Source organism: Vulpes lagopus, chromosome 4 (genome assembly GCF_018345385.1).
Source record: "Vulpes lagopus strain Blue_001 chromosome 4, ASM1834538v1, whole genome shotgun sequence".
NCBI lineage: Eukaryota > Metazoa > Chordata > Mammalia > Carnivora > Canidae > Vulpes > Vulpes lagopus.
In genome coordinates, this window is record NC_054827.1 from 115,558,418 (window position 1) to 115,571,758 (window position 13,341).

General features: G+C 52.5%; 1 protein-coding gene across 2 annotated transcripts in view; it reads left to right on the forward strand.

The window, feature by feature from the left end:
- Positions 1 to 4,509: 4,509 nt before the first annotated feature.
- ADAMTSL3 (ADAMTS like 3) overlaps positions 4,510 to 13,341 on the forward strand; it is a 340,042-nt gene continuing 331,210 nt past the window's right edge. For both annotated transcript variants that reach the window (XM_041752919.1, XM_041752918.1), the window contains exons 1-2: positions 4,510 to 4,849; positions 6,116 to 6,217. In XM_041752919.1, the coding sequence (XP_041608853.1) occupies positions 6,149 to 6,217 (69 nt within the window). In that variant the 5' untranslated portion in view covers positions 4,510 to 4,849; positions 6,116 to 6,148. The remainder of the gene's footprint in view (positions 4,850 to 6,115; positions 6,218 to 13,341) is intronic.

The following is a 13,341-nucleotide window of genomic DNA, read 5'->3' on the forward strand; positions in this document are numbered from 1 at the left end:
CATACATATGTGTCTATGTGCAAGATTATCAGAGCCTGGTATGCACACAGAACCAAGTCAAGTCAGCACCTTCCTTGTCCTAGAAGTCAGATGGGAACGAGCCTTGGTTTGGGGCATGGAAAGTCACCAAATCCCAGCTCTGTTCCTTTCCCACACTTTATGAGACTCTGGCTTTCCTTATCCTACCCCTAAAGATTTGAAGCTTTCTAGAAAAAGTCTGTCCAACAGCACCCTCCCGACAGAGATTCTGATTGGCTCAGACCTCCAGGGCCACAGCAATCATAATTCCTAAGCTTCTGACTTAAAATCATGGACCTGGCACCTCAAGGTGCTCTTTGGGGATCTCAGTACAGGATGAGTGGAGAAACCAAGCGTGAGGATGTGCCAAAGCACAGAGCCCCTCAACAAGTAGAACCATCTCCTTCCTGTCATCCCTCCTCCCAAAGGCTTTTTTTTTTTTGCTTTGGAGGCAGAAGCCATGAACACATTTTATAAAGTAAATTTCTCTTCCAAAGAAGAGTACCACTACAACCACTAGCTGAGCATGTTTCCCACATGGGGCTAAGGAGACCTGATAAACCAGGTGGAGTCAGTGTTGTCAGGGTGGATGCCCTACCCAGACCCTCAATATTGGCAGGTGCACCTGTCCCTCAGTCGAGAGGGGAGCAAGGGCGCACATGTGAGAGCTCTGGAGCGCTGTCTTTGGTTTTGGGAACTGCCTGGGAGGTTACGCCACCACCCAACTCTAGGAGAGGCAAGGAGTGACTGGCATGTGGGCAAGTCTACTGTGGGGCTCCTCTGCCAGGAGCCCCAAGGATTGAGCAAAGGTGAGAATGCACCTGGCCATAGGCTTGCTCTACTCTCACCCCTTTCCTTTCTGCTCTCTACTCCCTTACAGTTTTTTTTCTATAAGAGCACCCCCTTCACAATCTCATACCCCTAAGTCACCATGCTCACCCAGCCTTCTCAGCCTCTTATCTCCTGGTGGCTTTGGCTGAGAATGCATCCCTTGTGCCTACTGTAGGTAACTGCAACTTTTATAGGATTTGTGCCCACAAGCTATTTTCTCTAAGCCTCCAATGTCATCTTCTTAGGCGTGCTTCCCAAACTTGTCTCACAAGTCCCACAAAGCAGACAGAGCAATCTGTATCAAAAACAAATTCAGGCTGCTGCCTTGAAGTGATGTTTTCTCTCTCTTAGGGCAAAAGACACACACACTCCAACCCCAGCATCACCCATAGTAACTTCTCTGGTCCTCTGGGCACGCCTCTCATACAAATGTTGCATTGTTGTGCTTGTCTGCTTGTCCAGTTGGGGTCAGTAGGCCATGCTGGGATTAGAGGTAGGAATCCCTGAAACTCTTACAGGAAAGAAGCAGATCTTGTGACAGGTAATGGAAACTGGGAACTGGGAACTCATGAAGACGGATCCTTGGGAGAAAGTAGAACTTGGTTTTTAGACCTCTCAGGGTTGATGACACTGCCCTTCTACTCAGGTGGTGGGGACTCTCTGGGTGGGGAGGGTAGTCTAGGGCCTGAACCCTCAGAGATACATTGGGTGGGCATCTCTGCACCCAGTGGCCCAATCCTACAGATTGGCTTTTGGGCAGGGGGTTCATTCTCTTCTGTTCTTCCCATTCCCAATCTTCTCCCACCTCTTTGGCAATGTCTTATTTAAACAGTTTGGCCAGGGCAGCCCCGGTGGTGCAGCGGTTTAGCGCCGCCTGCAGCCCAGGGCGTGATCCTGGAGACCCTGGATCAAGTCCCACGTCAGGCTTTCTGCATGGAGCCTGCTTCTCCCTCTGCCTGTGTCTCTGCCTCTCTCTCTCTCTCTCTCTCTCTGTGTGTGTCTCTATGAATAAATAAATAAAGTCTTAAAAAAAATAAACAGTTTGGCCAGATCTGAGTAGAGGGGGTCCAGGGTAGAGGGGAGAGTGGGTGGGGAACTGAGGGAAGGTTTGAGGTCTACACTTGGGCAGAGTGGTGGAGGAGATCCTAATGGGGGTAGTTAGGTGGGAATCTGGGGACAGGGCCTGTGAGGTCCAGCCAGCCCTCCCTAAGTGGAGTCTGCCCTGCATGGCTCTTCATCATCCTAATTCACAAACAGGATTGCTTGATCTGCTAGAGGAAAGGAAGGCAGAGCTGCCATCAGGCTGTTGGTGATGTTTACTCTTCTTTTCACTCCTGACCAGCTGTTTCTTGAGGGGTCTTGGTCTGATAGGAGATGGAACTCCTGGAAGAGAGAGGCACAGCCTGGCCTCCATCCTTGATGCAGGGCACTCCCTGGAGGCTGGCTCAGGAATCAAGAGCGCCCATGGGAAAATGAGACAGGAAGTCCCGCGGAGGCATTAATACCTGGAGCAGAGCAGCTCCAGTGTTCCCAGCACATCTTCTGTTGCAGAGGCCTCCTTGGTGCTTTCCTGACCTGCAGGCATGGGGACCACAGCTCAACCCAGCTGCACAGGCATAATATCTCTTTGAATTCTCCATTTCATCCTGAATATTCATGTGCTTTCTGCAATACACTCCATGAAACCATCGGAGCTGGTTTTAGAATATGAATGACGTGAGAGCTGGTACACTCGAGTTGCTAGCTAAGAATATGCGGTTAAATCTTTCTGTATCAGTCTCCTCATTTGTAAAATGGAATAAAAACAATGCCAACCCCGTAGGCTGGCGCGATGACTGACTTACTACCTGCAAAGTGCCTGGAACAGTGCCTGGCGTACCATAGATGTTCTGCAACGATGTTGTTATTTCCCTACTGATACCCTGATATGAGAAGCACATATGGGCGGTCCTCATTACTTGCAGATTCCATGTTTGTGAATTCACCTACTTGCTAAGATTTATTTGGAATCCACAAATCTTGCAGTTCTTTCATGGCATTTGGCAAAGGGGCAGAGACTGTGACCCGCCTGGTATGTACGTTCCCAGTTAAGGTAGACAGGGAGGCGCTCCTTTGCCTTCTTGTTTCAGCGTTCACACTGCAAAGAAGTGTCCTCTTATGGTCTGTGTGGTGCCACTTTTTACATTTTTGTCTCTTTGTTGGTAATCTCGCTGTTTAAGAGAGCCCCCAAGGACAGTGCTGGAGCGCTGGAAAGTGCTCCTAAGCAGCGGTTGGAATGAGCCCTACAGAGAAAATTCCCGGGCTAGATGTGCGTCATTGAGGCAGGAGTTGTACTGCTGGTGGCCCTGGGTTCAATGCTAATGAATCAATAAGGTATGTTTCAGTGAGAAGCCTGTGTAAGATGAGGTTGTGTGTTGATTGGTTGATGGACCTAACTCTGTTTCAGTGGTTCGGTATTCACAAATTCATTGTTCCCTTGACTTCCTGAGAACACAACCATGGCAAAGAAAACTGTCCACAGGTGCGTTCTTTGTGGCTCAGCCCAGGGCTCCCTGCCCCCTACCATGCAGCCTCGCCTGGCATCCTGCTCCTCTGCCTCTTCAACTGAAGGTCCTCTGCGCATTGTCCCATGAGATTCCAGCCGTTTCACATGGAGTGGAGAGCCAGTCCCCACTGGAGAGATCCTCCTCTTGGCCAGGGGAGTCACCAGGGCTAGGAAGGTACGATGGGGGGTGGGGTGGGGAGGCGGGGGGGGGGGGTCAGCTCCTCTTGGTAAAGCTCTAACACCATCTGAATGTCTCAACTACAGAACAGGGAGGAGAGCAACTTTGGGGATGAACAGCAGAGGAACTTTAGAGAGAAGGGGACGCGGGCTGCAGCCCCGGCTTTGCAAGTCCCTGCGTGCTGGGTATTTACCCCGGGCCTCAGCTTCCTCTCTGGGACCACAAAGGGGACCGACCGTCCCAAAAGGCGGCGCCTGCGGAGCTCCGCGCAGTGGCTAGCCTGCGCCGGGCACCCGAGGAAGTGGTGCCCCGGTCCTGCTTGGGCGAGGGCATAAGGCAGACTTTCCGGGCGATTCCTTGGCCCCTGCCTTTATCCCCCTGAGATGAGGCCAGAGCCGGGGACGAACGTTTCATCCCAATTCTCTACGCTTCCATAAGGAAAGTCATCGGGTCTCGACACTCACCGCCGCCCCTCACCCCGGGCCTGGCGCCCCAGGGTCTGGGCAGCTCAAGCGCGCCCAGCGCCCCCGAAGTCGCGGCCAGTGTCGGCGCTGGGGGCCCCTGGCGGCCAGGTGTCCTCGCGGCGAGCGCGCCCGGGGGTCGGCGGCCGGCACCGGGGCTGCGCGGGGCGCCCGGGACGAGGCCGCCCGGACGGGGGGGGGCGCGCGGACTCCGCCGAGGTCCGCACGGGCCGGGGCGCCGGGAGCTGCCGGAGGGGCGGCGGGGGGCGCCCGGGCCGGCTGGCGAGGCCGCGGCCGCCTCTCCCCAGCGCGCCTGCCGGCGGCGGCGGCCGCGGCGGCGTCGGCAATCCCGGCTCTTGGCACCACGCCTGGCGGCCGGCCCAGGGCGAGGAGTGGCTTCCAGGAAGCGGGCGGAGGAGCGTTCCAGCCGCGTCTCGCCGTCGCCGAGGCCCCGAGCGCTCCGAGCGGCCCGGGCCCGGCCCCTCCCGCGCTCCCCTCGCGCCCCGGCGCCCCCGGCTCGGGCGGAGGGCGGGGGGCGGCCGGGCGCGCCGTGCACTTGCCGGGCGGTGCAGGTGGCGGCGCGCGCCCTCCGCCTCTGGGCCCCCGCCAGCGCCGCGCGCGGCGCCCGGAGGGGGCGGGAGAGGCGGGGCGGCCCCCGTCCCGGCCCCATTTAACTGCTGGGCCGCGGCAGCGACTGCGGCGCCGCGGGCTGAGGCCGGCGTCGGGGAACGTCCCGGGCCCGGATCCGCACGAGGCGCTGACGGGGCCGCCCCGCGCCGCCCGGGCCGCACGTCCCAGGGTCGTGTGCGGCGCAAGGTGGGTGCGGCGGGCTCCGCGCGGGGTGCGGGAGCGCCGGGGGACTCGGGCGGCCGGGGTCTCCGGGGCCCGGCTCTCGCCCTCTGCAGGGCTCGGGGACCTCGGGTCCGGCACGCTCCGGGGGCCGGCGCGTGCGGGGAGGGCCGTGCCCTGTCGGCGGGCGAGGGCGGGCGACCGCGGGGCGCGGGGGAGCGGGGCCCTCGGGGCGGGCAGCCGGGAGCGCGGAGCGTCGCAAGGTCCGGCCGCCGGGCCCGTGGGTCGCGAGCGCGGGCGCAGGGGCCGGGGACGCGCGGGGGGAGCCGGCGCGGGGCGGCGGGGCGCGCGGTCCCGGGCCCGGCACCGGCCGCCTCCCTTCGGCCCCGAGTCGCCGCCGCAGGTCGGAAACAGCAGCACATTTGCGGATCGCATTAGGCCAGGCCCTTAATGCCTTCTCCAGATGGAGGGAAGCCACCGACCCGCCCCCGGACACCGGCTCCGCCAAGGCGCCCGCGAGGCGAAGCGAGAGGCGAGCGTGACCTCGGCTTTTCCAGTCTCAGACTCGTACTGACTTCCCTGTAAATTGTGGGGAGAGCTCGGCAGGACCCCCGCGCCCTCCCGGCTCCGGCGGCCTCTGCTGGTGCGCCCTCCCCCACTGCCCCACTCCGGGAGGCGGCGTTGGTCGGCGGGACGGAGGCCGTGCGCTCGGAACCTCCCCGGCCCAGCTCGCAGATCGCCAGCTGCAGGCCCGGGTTCGCACGGCACCGGTGGCATCGCGGGGGAAAGCCTTGAACTCTCAGACCTGCGTTCCAGCCCTAGAACAGTCACCGTCTTGCTGTGTGCCCGTAGGCAGGTCCCTGCCCCTCTCTGGGGTGGCTTAGTTGGTCTTAGATTCATTTTTGCCTGAAGTCGAAGAAGCTGGCAGGTGCCCTAATCCTTGGCTCCGTGCTGGCTTCCTGAGTCAGATGCCAGTAGCCACACCCTGCTGCTGACACATGAGCTGGAAAGTGGTCGGTGCAGAGATGTCTCAGCTTTTGAAAGGCTGGAGGTGTGTGGGTTGCCTGTTGGGGTCAGGTCCAGCTGCCCTCCTGACCCTGATGTGGACCGGTCTTAAAGACAGGTTTCCATAGCCTCTACCATGTTGCGGGTAGCTCCATCCTGGACCTGCACAAGCCTTTTTCAAGACATTATGGGAGGCTCAGGATGCCTCCCTCTGATTGGTCTCTTAAGTCATCCTTGCTGCCACTGGGGGCAGAGCAGGTTGGAAACCAATTTTTTCTTCTTTTGCAGGCTCAAGAGAGATTCCCCAGGAGACTGGACCCCATGGCTTCCTGGAAGAGCTCCTGGTGGCTGCTAATGTGGATGGTCTTCATGCACTCTGCCCTCCTGCAGGTAACATGCAGAGCAAGAAGAATGACAGGCATCCCTCTGCTTGCGGGATGATTATTCTAAATCACCTAAAATGTGGTAGGATTTGTGTTAATCCCAAACCAAAGGGAACCTAATGTTCTCTCTTACCTCCAGCGAATGGTATTTCTGGTCATCTTAGCTGTAAGAATGATTCAGATCCCTTGGGTCCTTCCTGAGTCTTGAGCAGGTCTTTGATACCACTTGGATACCATGTACCAGCAGTGACTTGGGGCTGTTGGTGGGCCCTGTCTTTTCAGTCTAGAATGGCCGCCTGCCTGTGCCCAGTAGAGGCGAGGCTGATAAAGGCCCGGGCACAATGAACGGGGCAGAGCTCAGGTTCTGACCTCAGTTCAGCCGCTAAGTCAGTATTCTGAGTTGACTTCTGTCAACACATATCACACCATTTTGCAGTCCTTTCTTTAGACCCCTGTCTTTCTCACAAGCCTGGGAAGGCCTGGCTCATCTCTTGCATCCTCATTTGCCTTTAAGGCAGACTGAAATACAGGAGTGAAGAGAGCATCGCCGGAGAGACAAAAGGGAATGGTGGAGACTACAGCAAAGTGGATGGCACATGCTCCATCTTGTTACAGGAGCCTCTACTCACCTCCAGCTGATCGTTGCCAAGTGGGAACACAAACCCAGGATGGCCCTATCTTCTCATTTTCTAGATAGCGGGGTCATCCAGATTTTCTCTGAAACCTCCCAGTTTTGAAAGCATTGAAAGCCAGGCAAATGTGTGTGCAGCCTGGATTTTGCCACGGAGTTCATAGTCCATGTTCTAAGGGTCCAGAACACGTCTTAGCATGGCCTTCCAGACCTGCTCCTGGCTCAGGACAGCACTTTGCATGAACTAGAACAAGGCGACCCCTCTCTTCAGACATAACTTCTTGGGCACATGGCTTGGTGACCTGTTTCTCCACAGGGTCTAGCAAAGGGCCTGGCCCTTCAGAAGGGCATTCATGACTGTTAAATGAGGATTCACACTTGAATAAAGGCACACACCACGGGATAGATTAATCAGAGTGTCTCTCCTCTTGGTTTCTTGGACATAGTGTTTCTGAGCCTCTTCCAGCTCCAACGCCCTGTGATTTCAGTGGCTCACAAAACCTGGTTGTCGATGTGCACTTTCTCCCCCATTATCCCATCTCATTCATGCTGCTCCATAAGCACATTCTAATAGATAGCTGTTGTGAGAACAGAAGTTAAGTGTTTTCAGGGTGATTTTAGGGTTTCTCTAGTCCATGTGGTGTAACGTGCTGGCAAATGGTGGAGGCTTGCTTTTCCGACCCCCCCCCCACCCCAGCAGAGCTGAAAAAGGCTATGAGAGCTTCAGAGCTTTATTCCTGGGGCTGAGGTTTCAAGGCACAGCGTTTCATTTTGTCTTCTTGCACCCTATAAAATTTAAATGTGCTTTGAGGCAGTCTGTTGACCTTTGGCCAAGGGCAGTGTTTGCCCAGCTTGAATCACTCAGTGACCTCTTTTGGATTTTTCCATATCTGTGTGCCTCTGGCAGCGTTGTTTCCATGTATGGGGCAGTGTGCGCAGGAGATCGTAAAAGGAGGTTTCAGACTACACCATCATCCACACTGCCCATTGCTTGACTCCCAGCACCACTGCCTCCTGACCTGTCACATAAACTTCTCTGCATCGGTTTGCACATCTGTAGAGAGGGGCATCTGCCTCATGGAATTGTTTGGAGGAGTTAATCCACTGCAAATGGAAGAAAGGAACAGACAAAACAGAAACAGTGTCTGGCATGTAATAAGTGCAATAGACCTGAGCTCTCTGCTGCTGCCGCTGCCGCCTGCGCCCAGGTTTAAAACTAGAGCAGTGCCTGTAGTTCCCACTGTGGTACTGTAGGGGGCACTCGGGAGGCATCAGCCGAACAGAGAAGCTGCTGAACTGGTGAGGAGGGGGTGGGGCCGGTATCTTCTCAGGAGAGTTCCCTCAGGTGTGAGTGGGGTTGGCCAGGACAGTCTCACCATGGGTCGGGGGAGAATGTTATAGTGAAGGGTCCCTCAGTCCTGAGACCCTGCTCATGGGCACGTGGTTGCCTGCCTACAGTCAGCCTGGGTTTGATTCAAAGCTGCCCCTCTGGGGTGTCCTGGGACTTTGGTGTTTGGGGGCCTTAAGATATTCTTCAGTATCTCCCCTTGCTTTGTCAATGCTGCCCCTACGTGGCTGGTGGAGAATTAATAGACACGAGGCTGAGGCTGAGCCACAGGGAGCGTGGGTGTGTCAACTCATTTAATAAAAACTAGATTTCCTTTAATACATCAGCGAAAACTCAACCTCTTATATTCGCTGACCACAAGTAAATGTGATGGATTGCAGAGCAAACCATGAGGTCGGCAGGCTTGTGTTTTTATAACTTGTTCTTGAGGGTTTCTGGAGGAGCTTACTGTTTCCCTCACTCTTCCTGTGTCATGGGCCTTGGAAGCTCCCTGTTGCTCCAGATCCTTTCCTTCAGGATCCTGGTCTCCCCTGAGAAGGCAGCTGCCCCTGTTTCAGCTCTCCCCTGCAGCCTCCTTCATCGGGAAGCTTCCACTCAGTGGGTCTCAACATGGTGCCGGGGAATGGGCTCCAACTGTGTTTCATCAGATTCATTCCATTCCTTAGTGAAATCTTGGACAGATTCACTTTCATTTTTTTCATTTGAAAAAAGTCCAGTCCAATTTTAAATCTTGATTCCCTACTTTGATTTAAATCTCACCTCCCTTCTGTCTAGTGTAGGGTTGATCACCTGACTCTGGGCACATAAAGCGAGATTGTGCTGTGGTCTAGTCTCTTCCCACCTCAACCAGCGGTGAGGACTGGCTCTGGGGCACTTCTTCCTTTTAATTATTCTGGATCTGGCTTTCCTGGCATTGGAAATAGCAGAGGTGGTGGGGAAAAGAGCAGAGAGATTTCTACTTCCTGCCCAGCACGCAGATCTGTGGGCTAGGGTACAAGCATGGTGGTTTAAACCCCAACCCATGGCATAACCTACAGACTTGCCAAATCACTGTACCTGAAACGAATGAAGCATTGTGTGTCAACCACACTTCAGTTAGAAAAAGACACCCCAGCTCCCTTTGGTGTTGTCTACTTGATTGATAGGAAATGTATGCATTCTTGCTGTGCAGACAGTGGAGGCATCAGATTCTCCACACTGCCTCCTCTCTCTGGCTGCCAGCTGCCTCCAGCTCCCCACTCCCTGCCCGGGGAGGCCCAGGGATGCATCAGCAGACCCTCTGAGCAGATGCCTATCTGGGGGGGTGGATTGCCAGGCTCTGCTTGCAGGCTCACCATGCAGTCTCTTTGGGTGAATCTCAGCCCTCCATAGAGATGAGGGAGGTGGTGACTGGTGACAGTAGGGCTTGTCATGGCCCTCCCTCCCTGGCGAGCTCTGAGGCAGGCATCTGCCCAATGTCAGTCACTCTCTTTAGAAAGTGAGGCACTCAGCTCCTCTTTGTCACCACTTTGGGCTATGAGACCAGTGTTTTAGAATGGGGAAAGATCCCCCTGACTATTGTGACACTGAAATTAGACACAATGGCTCTAGGCTTAGGGCCAGTGCTGGTCTAAGTGGTAGTTCTGCTCTCAGGGATTTGGATTTCAGCAATGCTGGCCTGAAGTTTTAAGGATTGCTGTTCTAGGTGGTTCTTGGTGGTTCTGGTCTCAGTGCTTCTCTCTGGCATGGTTTCTGGTCTTTATCTATCCATCATTCTGGTTTCCTCAGTTCTGGTATGGGGAGGGGTTCTGATCTTGGTGATTCTGGATGTTTGGGTGGTTCGAGACTTGATGGCAGTTTTGTCTGGGTGGCTGTTATCTTGGTGGAGGCTTTGGGATTCGTAGTTCTCATCCTGGTGTTGGCTCTGGCCTTGGCCGTGATTCTTCCCTTCTGATGCCACAAACACTAATAGTGACCTTTTAGCTCTCGCTCTATCCCTTTTACATCAGAAGGCAGAGCCCAAGCCTTGGTTGTTGTTGCGAGGTGCAGAAATCCCCTACCTCCTCAGAACTATTCTCCTAGCCTGGGAGAAGGAGGCGAGTGGACTCAGGTGGCAGCCTGGGTCAGTGTCGTCTTGATTGAATTGGGTCCTCCTGTGTGAGCAGTGGTTAGAGAGCCATCAACACTTGTATTCACTCTTCACAGAGTGAGTTCTGCCGATACCAGTGAGTTCCTGGTACAACCACTTTTCCTCTCATACTCTCATGTGCATGACCTCCCGTCTTCAGAACTCCCCAGCCATGTTCTGTGGCACTTTTTCCTGCTGGTCTCCATCTAGACAAGAGGTTTAAGAGAATGGCAGTGAATTAATCGATTGACCTCATTGCCGTAGCTTGACATTCTGTGTCTAGCAGCACTGAGCACTGGCAGGTAATTATGCATGTAAAAATTTAAATTGTAGAAAAATAGAAGATCTGGATAAATGAAAGGAAAATCAAAATAAAAAATTTGCCTTCCTACTACCACCCAGGTAATAACTTTTAAAGTTTTCATGTGTAATCCTCCAGACTTTTTCTATGCATAAATACGATATAAATACATGTGTTAAGTTTTGATAAGTGGGATTATGCTACAGATTCTGTTATATATCATTGTTTTCAGTCAATATATCATGAATATCTTTCCATGTCAGTACATATATGACTGTGTTTTCGTTTGTAATGGCTGTGTTCATTGTACTTAGGGTATACTATGATACCATAATTTAAGCTCATTATTTCTTTGTTTGACATTTGGGTTGTTTCCAAGATAGTTCATTCACTTGTGTTTGCCATCAGCCACCTGTAGTGAACATCTTATGCTCACAAATTTTCTTGCTTATTTGAATATTCCTTAGAATAATTTTTCCTTAGTTGACTGTGCTTTGCTACCCATTTGATATACCTCTCTCTGTCCTCTTTTATTCTGGGTAGAGGTCTTCCAGCACTATGGGTTTTATGTTGTAGATGTACTCCCTGTATGACTTCACCATCCACAGTGATTTTGGATGCAGATTCCAAGCTGTGTGTGACACTCATGATGGAGCCTGAGTGGAAAGACCTGAGCTTGTCCTGGCGGGAGGGTCCACCTTGTTACCACATTGCCCCCAAGGCCTCTCCTAGCTGCAGGATGGAGTCATTGGGTAGATCCCTTGAGAATCCAGGGGAAGAATGACACCTGACTCCTTTCTCTTCCTGCCTCTCTGACCTTCCCATCTCTGGCTTTTTATTTTTTATTTTTATTTTTTTAAAAGATTTTATTTATTTATTCATGAGAGACACACAGAGAGAGGCAGAGACATAGACAGAGGGAGAAGCAGGTTTCTCATAGGGAGCCCGATGTGGGACTTGATCCTGGACTCCGGGGATCACACCCTGAGCCACGCCCTGAATCCCCCATCTCTGGCTTTTTTTTTTTTTTTTTTTAAAGCTGCTCAGTTCTAGAGTTCTGCACTTGGCCTCTTCTTTCTCCCTTCATAGGCTGTCCCTGGGTACCTTCCATTACTCCTTTGTTTTTTTCTCCAGAGGTTCCTGCCTGGGGTTTATTACCAGGGGACCCAGCTCTCCTAGAGATTCAGGCTTTCAAATTAGATTCTCCATACACTGGAAAGATAAAAAGGTGGCTTCTATTTTACTCTAACTTCTAAATATAAACATTGGAGATAAGACACAATTTTGATAAGTTTATTTTGGTTTGCCTGTCTTTGCTTGCTCTTTCTTTCTTTCTTTCTTTCTCTCTTTCTTTCTTTCTCTTAAAAGCCTCTCTAAAATGGAAAAGGCCAGTATTTCTGAGAGGCTTCTATGTGCCTCTTCCATGAGCTGCACATCAGTTTATCCAGGAGCTTTTTTTTTTTTTTTAGATTTTATTTATTTATTAATGGGGGTGGGGGAGAGACACAGGCAGAGGGAGAAGCAGGCTCCATGAAGGGAGCCTGATGTGGAACTCGATCCCAGGATTCTAGGATCACACCCTGGGCTGAAGGCAGGTGCTAAACTGCTGAGCCACCCAGGGATCCCCTATCTAGGAGCTATTATTAGTTCCTTCCACTAGACTATTCCTTGGGGGCCTCAAACACACTACTTCCTAAATGGAAGTCCTCAGCCCCCCCTGCTCCTGACTTTGTCTCAGTGCTTGGATTCTCTGTCTTCTGGTCATCTGAGCCAGAATCCTGGGCTCCCTCTAGAGGCATTCATCTTTGTCACCCTTCCCGGTACCTGTTCTCACTAACTTGGATTTGTTCTATCTCAGAACTTGTTTTTTAAATCTGTGTCTGCCCCTCTGCTTCCATTGATTTGTTTGAAGAGTAGGGTACCTAGCAGCACGGGGTATGAAATCAGGATGAACAAAGACAGTTTATAGTCATACTGGCGAGGACCTTGAGGAGCATGCTACGTAAGTCAGCAATAAAGAGGACTTTATTCACTGGGCAGTGTGGTCTCCTGTGGGTGTTCAGGGGGTTATGGAGGCACTGTTAGGATTCCACTGGACCACTGGTGATGCACTTGAACAGAGGTGCTTGGAAGGCAGCTGGCACAGGTCCAGGCTGGTAATAAGGAGACCTTCAACTCAGTTCACAAGAGTGCCATGGGTGGGAGTTAGTTGCAGACAAGAGGATGGATAAGAAAACCATTTTAGAACTGAGAGATAGATCGCGACGAGTACCGTGAGATAGAGAGAGAGAGGGAAAAAACATGAAGATTCCTTCAGGTTTTGAACAAGTTTTAGAGACTTATGAAAATGAAAGTTACCCTGATCTTGTGAAATGATTGGTGATGTTCGAAAGAGCAGTTTCAGGACAAGATGTGGATTACAGAAGGTGATGCATGGAATAAAGGGAATGTGCAATGCTCTTTGAGAAGGAAACAGGATTATTAGAAAGGTTATTCTGGGCAACGTGAACATGTCAGCATATATGGACTCCATAGGGGAGCATCTAGGAGAAAAAGGAGGGATTAAAGATACAAGAGGAAAAAACCAATTATATGTAATTTCTTCGTAACAGAAAAGTGGGCAGTGTTCCCCCACTGCCTTGCTAATGGATCTTAAAGCACCAAAGCTAACATCTTATGGAAACCACATTTCAAGGTTTGTGATTGTGATTGCTTGCAGTTTATTTTTACAAAGATGCTAATTT